Below are 23,561 nucleotides of genomic sequence, written 5' to 3'. Positions count from 1 at the left end.
ACCAGGAATTGTGTCGAGCCAAGTCCTACTCGATCGTGAGTAGGATATAGTGGAGTATGACTCAAAAGTGACCAGTCCGCAGCAGATTGCAGACCAAATTGACGATATGGGCTTCGAAGCGAAAGTAGCCGAGGAAGACAAGGAAACTCAAAAGACTGATAGAAAACGAGAGCCTCGCTCGGAGAAGATAATTTCAATCGACGATGTCCTTACTCCTTCGAACGAGACCGTCAGGCAGGTCCAAATGAAGGATATCTTCAAACGATGCTTCCTGCACATACAAGGAATGACGTGCGCCAGTTGTGTGTCGGCCATCGAAAAACACTGCAAGAAAATCTACGGTGTCGAGTCGATTCTGATCGCACTGCTGGCTGCCAAAGCGGAAGTTAAGTACGATTATGGTTTAACCTGCCCAGAGGACATTGCCAAATCCATAACGGACCTCGGTTTCCCGACAGAAGTAATTGACGAACCAGGAACGGGGGAAGCCGAGGTGGAAATCGAAATCTTGGGAATGACGTGCGGCTCCTGCGTCAACAAGATTGAAAAAAGCGTTCTTAACATCCCCGGAGTTCTCTCCGCGTCCGTAGCATTGGCTCTAAAGAGGGGCAAATTTAGATTCAACAACGAAAAGACGGGACCGAGATCGATTTGTGAAGCAATCGAAAACCTCGGCTTCCAGGCGTCAGTATTGTCCAACAAGGACAAAATGGCCCACAGCTATCTTGAGCACAAGGAGGAAATCCGAAAGTGGCGTAACGCATTCCTCATCTCACTTGCTTTCGGAGGTCCTTGCATGATCGCCATGATCTACTTCATGATCCTGATGGAAACCAAATCTCACGAGGATATGTGCTGCGTGCTTCCGGGTCTTTCCATGGAAAATCTGATCATGTTCATCCTATCAACGCCGGTTCAGTTCTTCGGAGGATGGCATTTCTACATCCAAGCTTATCGAGCCGTCAAGCACGGAGCCAGTAATATGGATGTCCTGATAACAATGGCAACCACCGTCAGCTACATTTACTCGATTGGAGTATTGATCGCTGCCATGGCTATGGAGATGAAGACCTCGCCGTTGACTTTCTTTGACACACCACCGATGCTGTTCATATTCATCTCACTTGGTCGCTGGCTTGAGCACATAGCCAAGGGAAAAACATCCGAAGCGCTATCGAAATTGCTGTCGCTCAAAGCTACCGAAGCAGTATTGGTAACGTTGGGCGATGACTTAGCCGTTCTATCGGAGAAAGTAATCTCGGTAGATCTGGTGCAACGAGGGGATATACTCAAAGTCGTCCCGGGGAGCAAAGTTCCCGTCGATGGTAAAGTTCTGTGCGGAAATTCTACGTGCGACGAGAGTTTGATCACCGGAGAGTCTATGCCAGTTCCGAAGAAGAAAAATTCCGTCGTCATCGGTGGCTCGATCAATCAGAATGGACTTTTGCTGGTCATGGCAACGCACACCGGGGAGAATACCACGTTGGCTCAGATTGTGAAGCTGGTCGAGGAAGCCCAAACCTCTAAAGCTCCGATCCAGCAGCTGGCGGACAAGATCGCTGGATACTTCGTCCCATTTGTTGTGGCAGTCTCGGTCGTCACTTTGATCGGATGGGTTATTAGTGGATACGTGGATATTAGTCACATCCCGATGTCGGACGCCGCCAAGGAGGGTTTAAATCGAGAAGAAATCATTTTCAGCTATGCTTTTCGATGTGCACTGAGCGTGTTGGCAATTGCGTGTCCTTGTGCACTGGGATTAGCTACGCCAACTGCCGTCATGGTGTCCACTGGAGTCGGCGCACTTCATGGAATCTTGGTAAAAGGCGCTGGTCCGCTGGAGAATGCTCACAAGGTGAAGACGGTGGTGTTCGACAAAACCGGTACTATCACGTACGGAATGCCAATGACCTCAAGGGTATGCTTGTTCGTCAAGCCAAACGTATGTTCTTTGGCTCGGGCCTTGAGCATCATCGGATCTGCGGAAGTGAACAGTGAACATCCAATCGCCACAGCTGTTGTGAAGTTTGTTAAAGAAGCATTGGAGATTAAGAGTTTCAGTAAATGTTCGAATTTTTCTGCCGTTCCTGGATGCGGTATTCGGTGTGTAATTTCCAATGTCAACGGAACCTTAAACGAAGGCTTGAGATCGGAGAAAATGAAAAACTATTTGAACTCTTACAAAAACGACTCAAATTCTGTTACTTTTGTGAGCGGAGCGGCTGTGGAGGAGCTGATTCCTTCGTTGAGCCCATCACAGAAAAATACGATGGAGCTACAGCAGCTGCTTCAGCTGGAAACCATCGAGGCAGACACCAGTGTAGAAGCTTTCTCGCGCGTCAACGAGTACAACGTTCTGATAGGGAACCGAGAGTGGATGAACCGAAACGCGATCATCGTCCCTCCGGAGATCAACATCAAGATGACCGACGAGGAGCAGATGGGCAATACGGCGATCTTGTGTGCGATCAACAATCAGCTGATATGCATGATTTCCGTATCAGACATGGTCAAACCGGAGGCACACCTTGCCGTTTATACGTTGAAGAAGATGGGCATTGAGGTGATTCTGCTGACGGGCGACAACAAAAACACTGCCGGTAACATAGCCCGTCAGGTCGGAATCAATCGGGTGTTTGCCGAGGTGCTTCCTTCGCACAAGGTGGCCAAGATCCAGCGGATACAGGAAAATCGAATGCGCGTGGCAATGGTTGGGGATGGTGTGAACGATAGTCCGGCACTGGCGCAGGCCGACGTAGGAATTTCGATTGCCTCCGGGACGGACGTGGCTGCCGAAGCAGCTGATGTCGTGTTGATGAGGGTGAGCATCGTTTTTTATAAAACTGTAAGCATCTGATTGAATATAATGTTTTTTTTCTATTTTAGAACGACCTACTGGATGTGGTTGCTTGTCTAGATTTATCTCGTAAGACTGTTCGAAAGATACATCTCAACTTCCTGTTCGCGAGCATGTACAATCTGTTGGGTATTCCACTGGCGGCGGGTATTTTCACACCGTTTGGATTTATTTTAGAGGTAAGTCAAGTGTGATTGTTTTATAAAGCAAAAAGTTAGTTCTTTAGTTGCTATTATTTCCCATCCTTTTAAACCATAAAATAATAAAATCTACCGAATATTCTTCATTTTACTTCCACTATAAAAATAAAAGTGAGCCGTAGCGTGGCCTCCCGGCGCCCTTGGCGTAGCTTATTTTCTTGCAGATGTTAAAAAAAATAGCACGTTCAAAGCATGGAGATTTGAAATCAACAAATTGCGTGATGTAATTTTTTTTAATGAATTCTTCAAGCATCTATAAACCTTCCTAGGTAGGCAGGAAGTAAGGATTACTAAAAGCCATCAAATTTCTAGACATTTTTCAATTCATTAAACCTATGCAAATAAAATGCCTTTAAAGGATAAAAGCAAAATATATCTTGATTTAATTAGTTGTATATGATAAAAATGACAAAATGCAACTCGGTGGTCTAAAATGTGAGCCCTGGTACAGGTGGCCTTACCATAGTGCGTGGATTCTCGACAAAAAATTCGAACTTCCTTGTTGTGAATTCAGTATTCACGCACTAGTGGATCTAGCTTGACCAATACAATGTGTGCTGGTTGATGCTTGAAGCTCTATCGGATCTAGACGAATAAAAAAACCTACCTTGGTCGGTGGTTTGAAGGAACTACAGGACTTTCAATGAAATTCAACTCTGGAGTGAATTGGTAGATGGTCGGAATAACGATTGGACCTGCACCCAAGTCTGGAGTGGGCAGAATAATGGCTAGAATAGCCATTGGGTCTGTCGGTAGCTTGGTGGTACTGGTGGAATTGCTTGGACGAATAAAATTCTACTTTGAAGTAGGACAGTCGTCATCATTATTGAAATCTACACATGTGTATAGAGATGTCGTAAAATCACGATTAATCGATTAGTAACTAATCGATTACTCTTGATTCTTGTCGATTATTGAATCGATTAATCGTTGTATATTAATCGATTCAAAATTAATCGATTATCACAACGATTAATCGATTCATCGAAGTAATTAATTAATTAGCGACATCCTTATGATGTCGTAAAATCCTGATTAATCGATTAGTAACTAATCGATTACTCTCGATTCCTATCGATTATTGAATCGATTAATCGTTGGGTAGTAATCGATTCAAAATTAATCGATTATCACAACGATGAATCGATTAATAGAAGTAATCGATTAATTTTTGCCATCTCTACATGTGTATCGATTTTTGTCGAACTGTTTACCTTTTCGGCTCGGATACAAGTCACATTTTACCTGTGTTGTGTTGATTTTTTATAGTCGGTTTTTGTATCTGGGTGTGATTGATTAACTTTTTGAGCCCTGTACAGTGGAAGTTTTCGTGTATCGGTCGAAGTAGCGGTGGATAATGTTGAGAATAATATCGCGTTGTTAGTGCACCGTTCAGCCTCGCTGAACGTTGTGCATTTTTTGGGCGACCGTAGAGATGTCGTAAAATCCCGATTAATCGATTAGTTACTAATCGATTACTCTTGATTCTTGTCGATTATTGAATCGATTAATCATTGTATAGTAATCGATTCAAAATTAATCGATTATCACAACGATGAATCGATTAATCGAAATAATCAATCAATTTTCGACATCCTTATGATGTCGTAAAATTCTGATTAATCGATTAGTAACTAATCGATTACTCACGATCCATCTCGATTATTGAATCGATTAATCGTTGGGTAATAATCGATTCAAAATTAATCGATTATCACAACGATAAATCGATTAATAGAAGTAATCGATTAATTTGCGACATCTCTAGGCGACCGTACTTCTTTTCTGTCACACACACGGAAGAAATAAACTACCCAATAGTGAGTTTAATTCACCCAACCTCGAACATCCGTACGGGAAGCCAAAATTGAGTAAGTAGGGTCGAAGTAGTTTGCCTTTACTCCCATGTTAAAAAAGTACCCAACGGAAAATTTATTGACCCAAATTTAAGTTTAATTCACTCAATTTCGACCTCAGGTAATAAAACTCAAAATTGGCTTCCCGTATTGAACTGGCGTCGTTGGATTGTTTGGCTCTTTTGTTTTTGACAACAAAAGAAAGAGTGGATGAAAGAGAAGAGAAAAAATAACTCAAAAGTAAGTTTAAAAATACTCAATTTTGGGTACTTTTTTTCTTCCGTGCACGATTAAACCGTGCAGTTGCTAAACGAGATGGGAAAAATAATTCGCAGAATATGTTGACGTCTGCCTGTGAGCTCTGCTCGAGACCAGTTAACTAGGAGGATGCCATTATTTGTATAACTTTTTACACACGATATGACTTTGGCGACGACGTCTAAAAGCTCAACAAGCCATTTGCCGCCCCGCTGGTACGACTAGGAGCTGACACGAGTTGTATGACCACTATCTCGTACAAAATCGGAATCGATCCTTAGTTCCGCGAAATGACGTTACATACGATATGGCCTAAGGAAATTCTGTTCCGGGAGTTCGAGGATCGTTCCTCAAAAAACTTGTGGCTACCGCTTCTGGACACTCCTACGATCATGATCTCCGACGAAATTTGAGCATCGCCGTTTTCAACTCCTGCGTCCGGAATAGATTTGACGTGCTAAACGCTAGCAGCCTCCCGGCGCAACCTGTTACCTCTAATATCGCACTGTGAATTGATCCAATCCCACCAATGAGAGACCACGAACCACTTGATCCAATCCCACTAGCTGCTTCCTGTCTACACAATCGTATTGTTTCCTGTTTCCTGGGTCTCTCAACCACCTTTCTCAGGCAAGTATGCAATCCGTGACAATATTTCTATGCCTGATCCGCTCCCGCGATCCAGGGCAACTTCGAACTCTACTGTACCTACAAGCGGCAGACCCGGTAGTGAAGCAGCTCCGACAGAAATTTGTTGACATCCGAGGCTACAACTGTCAATCCTTCGTTTTCTTCGCAATCGGGACGCATTGTGGGAATTATTATGGAATCCCTCTACTCCTCTAGTCTCGCCTTCTGTTGCCTGTGATCAACTTAGTCGTCCTGGTCCTGATGTTAGCTGTAGATACAGCGTTAGCAAAAATGGTCGAGGACGATTCTTGGAACACCGGTGAGCAAGTATGGGTGTTATTCAGCTTGGTGACAGGCAACTATTCCTATGTGCTGTGTACATCCCTCCGGATCGGACTCGCGACTTGGATCTCATTAACACACACTGCCGATCTGTGTCTTCTGCTTCAGATATGGCCGCGCCTTGTGATGAGGTAGTGATTTTGGGCCATTCAAGCTTCTGGATAACTACAGTATCGCAACGCTATTTTACTGTTCTTCCTATCGTTTACTTTGTCGCGGAATTCTTTCACAAACGATGTGCACGGTTCGATAGTCGTTTTTAGAATCTCTTTATTTTCTACATTTTGGTTACAGGTTTTTTCCGAAAAATTATAATGATTGTATTGAAAAGAGGGCGGTACTTGGAGTTAACCTTCGGTGTGTAGAATTAACCAATCAGAGTTGATTAGCTCTGTGTTACAAGTATGTGTATGAACGACCGTTCGTCACTTGCATCGTGGGAACGATGCGCTTGGTCGTAGGCTAAGAGATCGAATTACACTAACGCAGTAATCGATTGTCTAGGGTGAACGTTTAGGTTTAAGTATGGTGTCGATGACATGGGTCATCAATTTGGAAGAGGTTAGCAATAATTAATTTTCAAGTGTTTGCATTTGGTTTGCTTTTTGTCGTTATGAAATGTCAAGTAAGATTTTATGACCGTGAGAAGGTCTGAGAATTCTGTTGATTGAAAAGCTATGGGAATGTTTCATGTTTTTAGCAAGATGTTATAAAGTGTTCTATTTTATGATGATGTTTTACAGATGACATGTTTACTGAATTTTATGTTGACACAGTATGCTACACCTTCCCCCTTTGGGAGAATGATGTAATGGAATAAAATCATTCCGTAATAGTTATTCTCCAAATACCGTTCACAAAATTTTTAAGAGCATAGAAAAAAAAATCTAATTTTTGATCCTAACCGAATTTCGCACTTCTTAGTGCAAGACTAAGAATTTTCACCTATCCCATTTGATTTTTTTTTTTTCATTATTATTTTTTTTTATGGGAGTTAGGCTCGGTACTTGAGTCTAAATTAGTTCTATGTTGGTATTGTTTTTTTTTTATAAATGTATAAGTACAAAATTGTAAGTAAAATTGTATCAAATGTTTCTTTTTTTTTTTTTATGCTTTAATGAGTCTATTTTTATGGACTGTAATAAGATCATTACTTGCTGTTAAATGATGTCTTATTTTACAATTTGGATCATCTATTTTGATAACTCTGTAAGGACCTGAGTAAAAAGAATCGAGTTTCTTCCTGTTTTCTACTGTTAAGTACACAAGGTCTCCAATACTTAAGTCAATTGGATTAACGTTTTGATTTGCTTGATTCGTTCGTGTCCATTTTTGTCCAATTAGATTTCTTCTGGCAATTTCATTCGATTTTGTAATTTTGTATTTAAGTTCATGATAATAGTCATCATAGTTGTATAATGGTTCTATTCCTTTTTCGTATATTTCGTTGGGTAACTGTGCTTTTTTGCCAAAGACTAATTCGAATGGTGTAAATTGATGATCAGAATGTGGGGTAGTGTTATAAGAAAAACTGTAAAATTTTAACCAATTATCCCAATCCGTATGATGTTCATTAGTGAAAGATCTCAGATATTCATTCAAACATCTGTGATTTCTCTCTAGTGATCCTATGGTTTGTGGATGATAAGCTGTTGAGTAGTTTTGTTTTATTTCTAAAATTTTGCATATCTGCTCCAATGTTTGATTTTTATATTCTGTTCCTTGATCTGACCTTAATTCAAGGAAATTTCCATATGTTAGAATGAAATTTTCGACTAATGCTTTTGCAATAACATTAGCTTCTTTACTATGTGTAGGTATTAGAACTACATACTTCGTTAAATCACATTGGATTGTTACGATATATCTGTTATTATTGCTGGATAATGGAAGGGGTCCAACTGTATCAATTGAAATTACTTCAAAAGGTTTAGAAGGGGTTGTGGTAAGAACCAACTTTTCTTTAGTATGCTTAATAATTTTATTTCTTTTGCATAGTTCACATTTTTAACAAATTGTGCTATACAACCTTTCATGTCTTTCCATTTGTATTTTTCTCTTATCTTAAGGTATAGTTTATGTTGTCCTATATGTCCTCCTAGAAGGGTTTCATGATTGCTTCTCATTAGTTCGTTAATCATCTTTCCATCCGATATAAATTTTGGTGGAGTAAAAATTACAATTTGCACGTGTCTAACTTTTTCATTCATAATTCTTTTGAATATATTTATTGGCCATAGTTTGAATAGTTCACTATCCGAAGACAATGCTATTTGTTCAATTTTCATAGAGAATAATATTTTTTCTAACTTCAGAAGAGCAAACTCTAAAGTTTGAATTCCGTTTGCTATAAACTGTTGTTGCACTGATGCAATACATTTTTTACTGTTCTTTGATAAAATTATCATTTCAAGAACATTATTATCATATCTAATTGCTAACTTATTCAATTTATTAGTAATGCTCGGTTTTTCGGTTACGTATGTAGAGAGATGATCAGGCTCTTTACTTACAGCAACTTTTGTCGTTTCAGCTGGTCTTAACATTTTATTTTGCTTTCGGGTCATTGCTCTTGTGTTGATTTTCAGAATGTTGATATTTTTCAATTCATCGGACGTTGTAACAATACGTGACAAGGCGTCTGCGATTACATTTTCTTTGCCTTGTATGTATTCCACAACAAAGTCAAATTCTTCCAAGTCTAAACGCATATTTGTTAGTTTCGAGTTTGGATTCTTCATTCCAAACAAAAATACTAAAGGTCTGTGGTCTGTTCTTACAATGAACTTTTTACCATATAAATAAGGTTTAAAGTAGTTAACAGCCCAATGTATTGCTGTCAGCTCCTTGAGAATTACGGGTTTATTCTTTTCGCCTTTTGTAAAAGTTTTGCTTGCAAATGCTATCGGTAAGTCGCTATTGTCAAATTTTTGGGACAAAACTGCTCCACAAGCAATATCTGAAGCGTCTGTCGTTAAAATAAACTCTCTACTGAAATCGGGATATTGAAGAATCATTGGTGACATTAAATAATTACGTAACATGTTGAATGAATGTTGACATTCATCTGTCCAAGTAAATTTTGAATTTTTCTTGAGTAAATTATTTAAAGGACTTGCAATTTTTGCGAAATTTGGAACAAATTTCCTGTAATAATTGCAAAAAGCCACAAATCGTCTAGTTTCATCAGCATTAGATGGAACTGGATAATTTTTAATTGTGTCAAATTTAGAAGGATCAGGTAGTATACCTTTATCGGTTATCTTATGACCTAGATAGGTAACTTCAGGTTGAAAAAATTTGCACTTACTTAGATTGAGTTTCAGATTATAAAATCTCAATCTGTCGAAGACTTTTGCAAGATTCATTAGATGATGATTGACTGAACAACCAATCACAATGATGTCATCAATATAGATAAAAGCTAATTCGGGGGTCAATCCAGCCATGGCAATTGTCATCATACGCTGGAAACTATTTGGACTTATATTCAATCCAAATGGTAGACGCGTAAAATGATAATGTCCAGACTGTGTTGAGAATGCAGTAAAATTTCTCGAATTCTTGTCTAATGAAATTTGATGAAATCCGGACATCAAATCTAATGTGGAAAAATATTTAGCTCTTCCCAATTGATCTAAGATAGTATCAATCCTGGGGAGAGGGAATTTATCAGCAAGAATTTTCTTGTTTAGTTGCCTGAAATCCACAACTAAACGCCATTTCTTGTCATTGGTATCAGATTTCTTTGGTACCAATAATATTGGAGAATTATATGGGGATACTGAATGTTCGATAATATTGTCATTCAGTAATTTATCGACCTGTCTCTGAATTTCATCTGTTTGAGCATGTAAGTTTTTATAGTTTGGAATATAAATAGGACTGTTGTTTTGAAGAGGAATTTGTTGAGTATAAAAATTGTTACATGTTAAAGTATCATCAGGTAAACTAAAAATATCTTGATATTTTGCAATCAAGTTCTTCAAACCTTTCATAGCATCTGGTGATATGCCATCGAAGTTAATTTGATTAAGAATATCGTATTGACGATTTTCTTTATTTTTGCTACTAGCAATTTTCATTATATAGAAATTATTTAGCGGTTCTATAACGGGGTGAAATTGTGAATACATTATATGTACAGGGTTCTCTGTAGTATTTATAAATTTAACATAAGGATTATTAGGTGATATAATGGTATTTCCACAGAAAACGCCTGGCAATATTTCCTGTGAATGTACAACCATATCGTATGTACATGGAATATTTACAATTCGTCTAACAACTTCACTTCTTTTTGGTAAAATGAAACCATTGTTCAAGTTGTCATGGATCGGTATTGTTATCTCTTCGTTATTTACACTAAACTTAAGTAGCCAAGATTCATAATCAATTATGCATTTATGGGAACTTAAGAAATCGCGGCCTAAAATGCCGTCAGTCATAATAGGGAATTCATTATTTACTAGGTGGAATTTATGCTTGATGCACAATCCTCCTTCAAAATATAGTTCAGTTTTCGCCGACGCGATGGTTTCAATTTTATCGTCGGTGATACCTGTTAGTTTGATTTTGTCCGTTAGATTTATTAAATAATTGGGATTCAGTTTACTAATTTTAAAAATAGAAATGTCCGCTCCGCAATCTATAATGAACGTATTTCTAGCATTTGTCATTTGAACATTGACCGCTATGAAATTTGAAGCGTTCAGGTTCATTGTGAGTACGGGGACTGTTGGAATGGTGTCCCTAAAAAATTGCATGGTGCATGTTGTGTTTGCTGTTGTTGTTGCCGTTGCGGTGGCATCATATTACTGTGCATAAAACCTACTGGACCTACTGGTTGGGACGATGTACCGTTCGGTGCAGACTGATTTGAAGGCAATGAACTAGAACCATGTGACTCGTTCATATGATAAATTCTTCTGTTTCCTGGATGGATCCAATTTTGTTGCCTTAGACGTTGTAGGTTATTGTTCGGGTAGTTGTATCTCGGATATCTGTTTACTGCTTGTTGAGTATAATTTGACCTGGTTTGACGTGGATTTTGACGAGAGAAATTTCTGAAATTTCCTCTAGTGCTGTTGCCGTGGTTGCGATTTGGATAATTTGATTGATAATTTGGTTTGGTTTGAGGAAAAATGTCCTCATCTGCATCATTGATGCGGATGATTCATTGTTGAAATTCTCATTTTCAACAACAATATTCAATGCTTCCGAAAGGGTATCGAATTTTCCCACCTTGAGAAGCATTTTGTTTCTTGTTTATGCGATGCAGTTATCAAAGTTTGTATCGCAGCCTTATTTGCTAATTTTGTTGCTACTTCATTCGGAACTTCTTCCCGAATGTAAGCATGTTTAAGTTTATCCGTAAGTATGTCTATTTCCTAGTAAATCCTGATGTTTCTTGTCCTTTTCTAGGTTTAACATTTTTCAGATTTGCTAGAGCTAAATCTGAACTGCTTTTATCTGTGCAATTAGCAGTAATTTTACTTCTAATTTCCTGATAGTTTGCTGGAACCACTATGAATAAATCCTAGCTTTACCAGTCAGCTTAGTTAAAATGAGCTGAATGGCAGCAATTTGTTGATCTGCCGATACAATAGTTTCAATTAAACTTATTGCATCAGTAAATGATTTCATACCTCCTGGATTTCCATCATATGTTGGAATCAGGGACGCTAGTTCCGAGGCAGTTTTTATGTCTAACGCCATATTTATTTTGGTAGAATTTTTAGACAATCTGTTACTGAAAATAATGACATAAACTACTGATTTCAAAGATAACGGTTTCAAATAACTTTTTAATTTTACCTGTAGTAAACAGATAATTTCGTCGTATTCCAGACGAGCTGCTTTAATAAAAAAATCGAAATGTTTATTATCAAGAATAAGTTCGTGGTCTTGAAGTTTTTGAATAATTCTGTTATATATAATTTTTGTTGACTTAATTTTTTCTGTAATAGTACATCTGAGGTACTTTCTGAAAGGTGCCTTTTTCAAATTACTTTTTATATTATGCAATTTTCCTATCAAATTTCCTATTTCGGTTTCGATTTCTCCACTCATTTATCTTAAATTTCAATTATATTATTAAAAAATTAAATATTCATTCATTTTTTTTTTTTATTCTGTTGCCAAGTAATTGGCTTATTCGTTAATTCGTTCTATCATTTCCTCCCAAGTTTTTGGATCCTCATTCTTTGTTTTACTAGGCGCAAAAACACCGATTCCTTTACCCTGACCTATGTCACTCAATAACTTTAAAAAATCCTGCCAATCACTGTCCATCTCGAATAAATTTTGTTTTAACATTGACAATATATGTATAAAGAAAATGATAATTTCAATAATTTTCAAACACCGATGATATAATTAAATTATTGACATTTTCAAGAATTTTCAAACACCAGTAATATAAATAAATGATCGACAAATTTTACAATTTTTATAATTTTATAAACACCAATGATATAATATAATAAAAGGCAAATTGAATTTCCAATTGGAACTTGCTCACCGGATTGCTGCTCCGCTTGCCATATGCCAATGTGACGCCTTCCTCTGGGTCTTCCTGTTGATGTTTTTGGTCCGGGTTCGTTTTCTCGTCGTCCTTTGTCTTACGTTCTTCGGTGATTTTTTTTTCCGCTTTCCGCTCATTCACTTCACTGTGCGATTTTTACATGGCATACGAGTCCACTTTATACTGTCTGTAAATTCGCAATTGACTTAGCTAATTTCAGCGTTTGCGCGCGCGAATGGCGCTTGAATAGCTGGTAAATTGTAATAACTAGCTGTACACACACCACCAACAAAATTAATAACAACTTTATTTCATGCGATTCGTGTAATGAATCGTGAATGTCCAATTTATTCAATATGTTCACTTGCGGATCTCCACTATTTTGAACTTGTTTTGAGTTCGGCTTCCCCATCTTCACGAAAATCTATATCTCGAGTCATAAATATTATTATAGATTTTAACTCTGTGCACTGTCACTGTTCATTATGATTCATGTAAAGTGCCTTTATGACGAACATTTCGTCGATGTGACCATAAACACTGTACAGAGAGTGTTTGCATTAACCACACTGCATTAAACATCCGGGCACGGAATTTGAATATTTTTTCTTCGTGTCACTTTTATCATTGGTCACCGTTTATGTGCGGCGCGATCGCTATGTTAGTTTCACTTTTCTCATAGAGCACTGTTTATGTGCGGCGCGATTACAATGTGAATTTCACTTTTTCTCATTGATCACTTAACGTCGCGGTTCTAAGTCGAAAGGCTTAGCTGTCAACTGGTCGCCATTTACTGTTCTTCCTATCGTTTACTTTGTCGCGGAATTCTTTCACAAACGATGTGCACGGTTCGATAGTCGTTTTTAGAATCTCTTTATTTTCTACATTTTGGTTACAGGTTTTTTCCGAAAAATTATAATGATTGTATTGAAAAGAGGGCGGTACTTGGAGTTAACCTTCGGTGTGTAGAATTAAGGCTCAAGACTCCATCACAATGTTTTGAAAATTAATGACTGTATCGCTTGTCTTTGTCTGTAATAGTGAGGCAATTGGCACGAAAAAGTGCAGCAGCGATAAATAAATTTTGTATGGGGTGGGTGGAAATGGGGTGTTAAAAATATGCCAGCTGATGCATAATGTTGCCAGACTTGACGAAATGTTTATTTTATATCATAACACATGTTCACGGTGTATCAAATATATGGGTTTTTACTGGTTAAAATTTTTGTATACACCACTTGGAATGTAACAGAAGCATACATAACATGTTTAAATATTTATTCTTGGTTTATTTGTTCAATCCGACAAACAGCTATGATTTTTTCCAATAAATAAATCTGGCAACGGTGAAGAGATGATTATTTTCGTGTATATGCACACCTTTGTTTGTGTGTTGGCGTGGACGTGGCTGGCGTATACGTTGTATTGTGCGGATAGAATGAAGTTGCATCGCGTAGATTTTGTTCTCACCATTTCACTTATTGCGCTAGTGAATTTGATTCTTCCGCATTTTATTGCATTCACAATACGGTCGTCAAATTTGTCTCTCACTTCGATTTTTGGAAAGCAGTTTTCGACAGTTTTTGGACGTGAAGTCAATTAATCGGTAGTCAAGATTGAATAAAAAGGTGAAACTCAGTTAGTGAATATGTTTTAGGAGTGATTAAATCAAGGAAACAGTGGGAAAAGATCAAGTGAAAAATCAAGTGCATGTGTATGTGTTTGCTCCGAACGTTCGGAGTTAGTATGCGTTAGATAAAAATGCGAATGTCGGTCTAGGAAAAAAGCAGTTTTCAGCGTTTTTTCAGCAATTCCTCAGTAATTATTAGTTTGGATAAGTCAACAATTAATATGAAAATGTAATGAATATGTAATGATTGAGGTAAGTTGGCAAATAGCCCCAAAATATTGAATTTAGTTCAAAACTTTACTAGTATTAGTGCGGATTCGAATAAAATCATCGTCATCATCGGATTGATTACGGTTTATAGAGCCTTAACCAATCAGAGTTGATTAGCTCTGTGTTACAAGTATGTGTATGAACGACCGTTCGTCACTTGCATCGTGGGAACGATGCGCTTGGTCGTAGGCTAAGAGATCGAATTACACTAACGCAGTAATCGATTGTCTAGGGTGAACGTTTAGGTTTAAGTATGGTGTCGATGACATGGGTCATCGTCTCGGTAGAAATTTGGAAGAGGTTAGCAATAATTAATTTTCAAGTGTTTGCATTTGGTTTGCTTTTTGTCGTTATGAAATGTCAAGTAAGATTTTATGACCGTGAGAAGGTCTGAGAATTCTGTTGATTGAAAAGCTATGGGAATGTTTCATGTTTTTAGCAAGATGTTATAAAGTGTTCTATTTTATGATGATGTTTTACAGATGACATGTTTACTGAATTTTATGTTGACACAGTATGCTACACTATCTTAAGTCAACGGCAAGGTTAACGGGAATAATCGCTCTCTGGACCTCTGCTTCTTGAATATTCGTACCACGGCACCTTCCATATGTTTCGCTCATGCACTCTTACACTGAACCAATACCTCCTCCTCATATCGACTGACAGTTGATTTGCTCCCGCCCCTTAACGAAAATAATTCGATTTCTGGATGATACTCATTCGATTTCCCCTCCTGCTGGCAAAGCACTGCGAATGACGGTCATCCCATTTCCATTACATATAGAGAATGGTTGCCAGATGATATGCAGATAAATGGTGACTGATGAATACATGATTTTCCGTTGATTTTAATTCAGGAACAGAATGATTTTTATTTGATGTTTGAATGTAATAGGCGAGGTAATGAATTCATTAGTTTCGATTATGTTTTTCAGAGAAATTATTAACATAAAGGGGAAAGAAATAATAATTATCAACAAGTTTTAAATCATTTTATTATTTTAGTGAATAAATCCAAATCTAACACACACACTGAGGCACGCAGAAACATTGTGTCTAGCCACCAGCGAGGCCACCGTTTTAAAATGGTTTGCGACCAGAATCCACTTATTCGGTTCCGCAGCATCCTCGCACAAATAATTTCACGAAATCTCGTAGCTCGTCAACATCGACAATGGGTAAATGCGGATAGCTGCGAATTATGCGAAAATAATAAATTCATGAATAAGCAGAAATGAATACGTTAATATATGTAACTTACCCTCTAAAAGTAACTGAGAAACTAGAAGCGCCAACCATTATTTAAATTCTTCGGTACAAACAGCTTGCTCGCGGACACGACATGGCCACTTCACAATCGAGTTCACAATAAACTGCGATCTCCTGAGACAAACTCATTTCTTCAAAAATGGCAACCATTTACCAAATCAGTCAGCAGCAATAAAAGAAAACATTCGAAAACCGTATGACCTTTGTTATAGGGCGAGACCAAAACAAATATCATTCGCTAATCGGGTGATGCTACAGTATCAGAGCGTTGACCAAAATTTAACTGGTTGATCTTTCCATGTTTGACTGAAAATCAGCTTTCTTTCAGATGATTTTCATACGAATATTAATGCATGCGGCGGTCGCTCTGCTCTCTCATATGATAATGGGAGGAGATAGTTTATAGACAGCTGGAATTACAATTCAGTCAAAGTGAGGATGAGCTTTGGGTTCAGTGTAGGGAAGGATTTTCCTCAGCACCGACCTCTAGTGATTACCGTCGAAGATAATGCTATGGGGGATTTCTTCAACACCCCAGCAGTAGTGTCGTACGAGTTCCACAAGGCGGACCATCGCAGTATTTCCGAAGTGCTATCAAATATGGATTGGGAACACATTCAGTGGACATTAATTCTGTTGCAGAAACTTTTTCTCACATCATGATGTACATCATCGACAGGCGATCCAGTGGATGACGAATGCTCTCCGGTCGCTGAAAAGGTGTAAGAAAGTTGCAGTCAGAAGTTACATGAAGCACCGTATGTTGCCACTCAAATATCACCTTGTCAGACTCAACCACGAGTATAAGCGGGTTAGTCGGTATTATTTCCTACGCTACCAAAGAGGGATACAGCGACGACTAAGATTTCACCCAAAATTCTTTTGGAACTACGTCAATGAACACCGCAAAGAGACTGGATTTCCATCCCGCGGTTCTTAACCTTTTTGTTGAGAGGTACCCCTGCGAGCTTTTACATTCATTGAGGTACCCCCTATTTTTCCGCTGTAAATGAAAATAAGCATGACGCATAAGTATGAAAAAAGGACCTGAAAACTAATGGGATATATGGCACTCCAAAAAATTATCTGAAATTTTTGCTATTGAAAGTAAGCTTCCGAGCCTCTTGAAAGTTGCCTCCAAGCCTTTTGAAAATAGGTTTCCAAGGCTCTTGAAAGGAGACTCCCGAGCCTCTTGAAAGGAGGCTTCCGAGCCTTGAAAGGAAGATGCCGAGCCTCTTGAAAGGAGGCTTCCGAGCCTTGAAAGGAAGATGCCGAGCCTCTTGAAAGGAGGCTTCCGAGCCTCTTGAAAGGAGGCTTCCGAGCCTCTTGAAAGGAGGCTTCCAAGCCTCTTGAAAGGAGGCTTCCGAGCCTCTTGAAAGGAGGATGCCGAGCCTCTTGAAAGGAGGCTTCCGAGCCTCTTGAAAGGAGGCTTCCGAGCCTCTTGAAAGTTGCCTCCAAGCCTTTTGAAAATAGGTTTCCAAGGCTCTTAAAAGGAGACTCCCGAGCCTCTTGAAAGGAGGCTTCCGAGCCTTGAAAGGAAGATTCCGAGCCTCTTGAAAGGAGGCTTCCGAGCCTCTTGAAAGGAGGCTTCCGAGCCTCTTGAAAGGAGGCTTCCCAGCCTCTTGAAAGGAGGCTTCCCAGCCTCTTGAAAGGAAGCTTCCCAGCCTCTTGAAAGGAGGCTTCCCAGCCTCTTGAAAGGATGCTTCCGAGCTTCCGAGCCTCTTGAAAGAAGACTTCCGAGCCTCTTGAAAGGAGGCTTCCGAGCCTCTTGAAAGGAGGCTTCTGAGCCTCTTGAAAGGAGGCTTGAGCCTCTTGAAAGGAGGCTTCCGAGCCTCTTGAAAGGAGGCTTCCGAGCCTCTTGAAAGGAGGCTTCCGAGCCTCTTGAAAGGAGGCTTCCGAGCCTCTTGAAAGGAGGCTTCCGAGCCTCTTGAAAGGAGGCTTCCGAGCCTCTTGAGAGGAGGCTTCCAGGCCTCTTGAAAGGAGGCTTCTGAGCCTCTTGAAAGGAGGCTTCTGAGCCTCTTGAAAGGAGGCTTCTGAGCCTCTTGAAAGGAGGCTTCTGAGCCTCTTGAAAGGAGGCTTCCGAGCCTCTTGAAAGGAGGCTTCCGAGCCTCTTGAAAGGAGGCTTCCGAGCCTCTTGAAAGGAGGCTTCCGAGCCTCTTGAAAGGAGGCTTCCGAGCCTCTTGAAAGGAGGCTTCCGAGCCTCTTGAAAGGAGCCTTCCGAGCCTCTTGAAAGGAGGCTTCCGAGCCTCTTGAAAGGAGGCTTCCGAGCCTCTTGAAAGGAGATTTCCAAGCCTCTTGCAACGGAGCTATGTAGCTCTTCGGAAAAAGCCAAGTTACCATTTTTGCATTCCTATATCATGAGGCTAACACTATGATACTTTTATGCCCAGGGAAGTCGAGACAATTTCCAATCCGAAAATTGCCTAAACCGGCACCAGGAATCGAACCTAGCCACCCTCAGCATGGTCTTGCTTTGTAGCCGCGCGTCTTACCGCACGGCTAAGGAGAGCCCCCGAAAAAAGGCGTTATGCCTCTCAAATAGAGGCCTCCGAACCTTTAGGTTCTAGATTTTAATAACTCACTCTCTGTCCCACAGCTCTTCATACACTGTGCTGGTTCTAGTAGCAGGATTTAATAGGTTTTTATTTACTGATCATAATGCATATTATGTACAATACAAAGTTTTCGAATAAAAAATTACACAATTAGTTTATAAGAATTGTGATACATCCGCCATAATGCATTTTTGTCCGAGGTACCCCCTGAGGTCAGCGAAGATATCCCCAGGGGTACATGTACCCCAGGTTGAGAACCGCTGGTCTATGGTATTCAATAGTGAATCTGCAAGCACCCAACAAGGTATATGCAACCTGTTCTTAGCTAAATTCGCCAGTGTGTTTGAAGATGTCGTGACCACCGCTGTCAGCATCGTCCCATTAGCAAATTAATCGCTTGGTGATATCGAGGTGAATGTCGATGTCATGTCAAGAACGATGTCTCTTAAAACTTCATCTAAGCCTGGTCCTGGTCCGGAGTTCCATCGATGATTCTCAAAAAGAATATCACCTGTTTACTTGAACCCCTTCTCCTGTTATTCCAACTCTCTCTATCCTGCGGCACATTCCTATCTTGCTGGAAGACTGTTGATATATTTCCGGTCTACAAAAAGGGGAACAAGCGTGATGTGAACAACTACTGGGGTATCACATCGCTTAGTGCAATAGCGAAGCTTTTTGAGCTGGTTGTCATGGACCCGTTCAACAACCACTAACTTGTTGTGCCTAACGTCGTACGTCACGGATAGCATGATTGCTCGCACTCAAACGAATGTGATCTACACGGATCTTTTTGCAGCATTCGATAAGCTGAACCACGAAATTGCAATCGGTAATCTTGACAGACTTGGAGTCGGTGGAAATCTCTTCGATTGGTTTCGATCATATTTGACCAAACGCCAGCTGATGGTTGCTTTGGGCGATTGTCGCTCAGATAGTTTCCGCGTTTTGTCTGGTATACCACAGCCACTTGGGGCCATTCTCCTGCTTTACTTCAGCGATGTTCAGCTCGGACGATCTGAAGATATTTCTTCGCATCTGCTCAATAGCCGATTGCCAATTCCTCCGGTTACTCTCTTCTTGACACGACACGAGTGCATTGCGTGCAAGATATGGGAGTTCTTCTGGATTCGCAACTTACACTTACCCAGCACATATCCTTTGTCGGCGATAAAGCGGCCATATCGCTTGACTTTGGGTTCAGGGTGGCGAAAAATTTCACCGACGTACATTGCTTGGCCCTCCTTAGCCGTGCGGTAAGATGCGCAGCTACAAAGCAAGACCATGCTGAGGGTTCGATTCCGGTTTAGGCAATTTTCGAATTGGAAATGGTCTCGACATCCCTGGGCATAAAAGTATCATCGTGTTAGCCTCATGATATACGAATGCAAAAATGGTAACTTGGCTTAGAAACCTCGCAGTTAATAACTGTGGAAGCTGCGAGGCCAATGAAGAAGAAAAAGAAGAAGACATTGCTTGAAGGCACTCTACTGCTCTCTGATTGACGTTGGCAGCGTATGGCGGTCTGGTGCCCTACACTACAGCAACGGATCGGAGCGCACCGAATAAATACAACGCCGCGTTGCACTCTAGATCGATTTCAGTTCGAGCTTGTTGATGGCATGCTTCAGACATCATGAAACCGTTGCATTTGAACAATTTTTCAACTTTCCCCATCAAATTGATAAAATTTTAGTACATATAAACACAGCCGATATACGAAACAGTCTGATTACACATCTTTAAAACGTGAGATCTGAAGAAAAAAATTAACCACAGAGGTTGAACATCATCAATCCATTCTTATGAAGCTAAATAAATATGGAGTCGTTTTGTTGATTTTTCTCGGTGAACAAAGAGTGAACAAAGAGTTCACCGAGAAAAATCAACAAAACGACTCCATACTGAGTAACGGTGATTAAGGCTCTATAAACCGTAATCAATCCGATGATGACGATGATTTTATTCGAATCCGCACTAATACTAGTAAAGTTTTGAACTAAATTCAATATTTTGGGGCTATTTGCCAACTTACCTCAATCATTACATATTCATTACATTTTCATATTAATTGTTGACTTATCCAAACTAATAATTACTGAGGAATTGCTGGAAAAACGCTGAAAACTGCTTTTTTCCTAGACCGACATTCGCATTTTTATCTAACGCATACTAACTCCGAACGTTCGGAGCAAACACATACACATGCACTTGATTTTTTACTTGATCTTTTCCCACAGTTTCCTTGATTTAATCACTCCTAAAACATATTCACTAACTGAGTTTCACCTTTTTATTCAACCTTGACTACCGATTAATTGACTTCACGTCCAAAAACTGTCGAAAACTGCTTTCCAAAAATCGAAGTGAGAGACAAATTTAACGACCGTATTGTGAATGCAATAAAATGCGGAAGAATCAAATTCACTAGCGCAATAAGTGAAATGGTGAGAACAAAATCTACGCGATGCAACTTCATTCTATCCGCACAATACAACGTATACGCCAGCCACGTCCACGCCAACACACAAACAAAGGTGTGCATACACAAGAAAATAATCATCTCTTCACCGTTGCCAGATTTATTTATTGGAAAAAATCATAGCTGTTTGTCGGATTGAACAAATAAACCAAGAATAAATATTTAAACATGTTATGTATGCTTCTGTTACATTCCAAGTGGTGTACACAAAAATTTTAACCAGTAAAAACCCATATATTTGATACACCGTGAACATGTTTTATGATATAAAATGAACATTTTGTCAAGTCTAGCAACATTGTATCATCTGGCGTATTTTTAACACCACATTTTTACCCAAATTTATTTATCGCTGCTGCACTTTTTCGTGCCAATTGCCTCACTATTACAGACAAAGACAAGCGATACAGTCATTAATTTTCAAAACATTGTGATGGAGTCTTGAGCCTTAAACCAATAAAATGAAGCTAAATAAAACCTAGAACGTGGCCTAATTAAACGATGTTATGTTTCCGTCCATTACCAGCCCTGGATGGCATCGGCGGCGATGGCCCTTAGTTCCGTCTCGGTGGTCTGCTCCTCGCTGATGCTGAAGCTGTACAAGAAACCGACGAAAGCCGCCCTCCAGACGCCGGAATACATCGCCCTGGTGGAAGCCGGCGCCATGCTCGATCCGGACACCGTGTCCGTGCACCGTGGCCTCGACGACATCCCGCGGCCTAACTTTGGCCGCTCAACCAGCTCCACTTTAGCCAAGTAAGCTTATCGCTGGTGATCTGTTTGTTAAGCTAGCGGTTTATTGTATGTTGTGATGGCTGTAGTCGTTGTTGTTGCTTTTGGTTTTATTCATTATGCTTACGTTATTTTGATTTTATTTTTTCAGTTTCTTCAGAGTGCCTTCCAATGCTTGAAAACCAAGTCACTAACCCAAGGAATAACTAAACAAGCATCTATTAATCCAGTTAGATTAAGAAACACATGAATTTTAACGGGAAGAGTTACCTTAAGTTATCGAAAAGCATGTGTTCACTAACCACTAGTTATATAAGATGACCAAATTTCCACTGTTAGAAGAAAAAAAATGTTATGCTCTTATGCAGGTCAAAAAAGTTTTTACTAATAAATAGTCACCACTAGTAGGTTAATATTTGTTTTGCCATAATTTTTAATACACATCCCGTTCACCATACATTTTCTATAGAAGCACTGCCAGCTCATCTGCACCTAACTGATGCTTTCAGGTTGTGAAAATTAGCATGGTAAATCTGTGTATTTAGTCGTTTATATTAGTTTCAACTTTAACATGCAATAAAAAGGTATTTCAAGCGGCTTTAGTTGTACAGTTGTTTCCGTCAAGTTTCAATACTAATCATAACTACTTTCGTTACTCGTTACCCAGACTGTTCATGCGATCGCCGAAGGATTCCAATGACGATCGGCTGTTGGCCTCGAGCCAGATGATAGACGATAACGATTACAGCGTCGGTATTGTCAAATCTATCAACAGTGGCGTCTACAAAGACGCAACCGAACTGCAGAAATTGTAGTAAACACCCCAGACCGCTGCTCATCGGCTTCACACATGTGTGTACTGTGTTTCATCTAGAACGTGACCCATCCGATAAATATTTAAACGCGTTATCATCTTAATTGTTCAACTTCAGCATTTTCTCGGTTCAGCATCGACCGAGGAACAGCCATAATGCTGAATTCGCGGTAACCGCGGCTTCTCATTTAAAGTATCTGCTTTTACTTTAATAAGTGATTTTGTGATATGCCTTGCATTGTTTTTGTTTTTTTTTTTCATACGACACTATATTATATATAAACCATTTTAATTATACTCATTACGTTTGTATTGCAACGTACTTATCATTGACGCACAAATCCAGCCAGTTGAGGAGTACCATACCCTTATTAAGGAGAACATAATATATATGTTGTGTAGATGTGTACAAAGTTAGCGAAACGGATGAACAGAGCTTTATAAATAAATATATTTCTATTATAATTTCATTTTTTATAGCGGAAAGAAATGTCCATTAGTATGTGGTTTATGTCTATGAAGGTGTCATGTACTTTTTTATTTTCTCGATGTAGAGTATGGCCCATAAAAATGCAAAAGTTTGTAAAATATTCTCGTGACTTTCAGCATAACATTATGTATTTCATTCTACAAGAACTGAAAAGCAGTCATACTGCCGTTCTTTGCATAACTGTCCCATTCCACTATTGATAAAAAAAAAAACAAACTAGCGTCAAATTGTCCTACTTCTTCTTCTTATTGGCATTACATCCCCACAGAGCCGTTTCGCAGCTTAGTATTATTTAAGCACTTCCACAGTTATTAACTGTGAGGTTTCTAAGTTACCATTTTTGCATTCGTTATCATGAGGCTAACACGATGATACTTTGTTCTACAATTTTTATTTTTTACATATAAGTGATCGTTCGGCCCGCTTAATGAACAATTTTTTAATTTTTAATTTTGATTTAACATGACGGTCTTTAGGAGGCGCTAGTGTGTTATAAAATTTGATAACGTAACTACTATGTATAGTACACTAATATTTACATTAAAAATTTGATAACCTAGATTGGAACTCGCTCCGCTGTTTAAGCACGTTAAGTCCCGGAATGTCCTTGCCGACAGATAATTGTTGATGATTTTCACCAGGTAGCT

General features: G+C 39.3%; 1 protein-coding gene across 1 annotated transcript; it reads left to right on the top strand.

The window, feature by feature from the left end:
* The first annotated feature begins 26 nt into the window (after window positions 1-26).
* LOC134226349 (copper-transporting ATPase 1) lies at window positions 27-22,889 on the top strand. Its single transcript, XM_062707069.1, has 4 exons — window positions 27-2,821; window positions 2,887-3,036; window positions 21,405-21,634; window positions 22,278-22,889. The coding sequence occupies exons 1-4, from the start codon at window positions 107-109 to the stop codon at window positions 22,423-22,425; spliced, it is 3,243 nt and encodes a 1,080-aa protein (XP_062563053.1). The 5' UTR covers window positions 27-106; the 3' UTR covers window positions 22,426-22,889.
* Window positions 22,890-23,561: the final 672 nt, after the last annotated feature.

Source organism: Armigeres subalbatus, chromosome 3 (genome assembly GCF_024139115.2).
Source record: "Armigeres subalbatus isolate Guangzhou_Male chromosome 3, GZ_Asu_2, whole genome shotgun sequence".
Taxonomy (NCBI): Eukaryota; Metazoa; Arthropoda; class Insecta; order Diptera; family Culicidae; genus Armigeres; species Armigeres subalbatus.
This window is presented reverse-complemented; position numbering and strand designations above follow the sequence as displayed.

What these genes read in the sequence shown, in the direction of transcription:
- LOC134226349 (XM_062707069.1), top strand. Translation starts at nt 107, where the DNA reads ATGGGCTTCGAAGCGAAAGTAGCCGAGGAAGACAAGGAAACTCAAAAG. An exon ending in CGTTTGGATTTATTTTAGAG is followed by an intron (nt 3,037 to 21,404) that starts GTAAGTCAAGTG and finishes GTCCATTACCAG; the next exon opens with CCCTGGATGGCATCGGCGGC. An exon ending in ACCAGCTCCACTTTAGCCAA is followed by an intron (nt 21,635 to 22,277) that starts GTAAGCTTATCG and finishes CTCGTTACCCAG; the next exon opens with ACTGTTCATGCGATCGCCGA.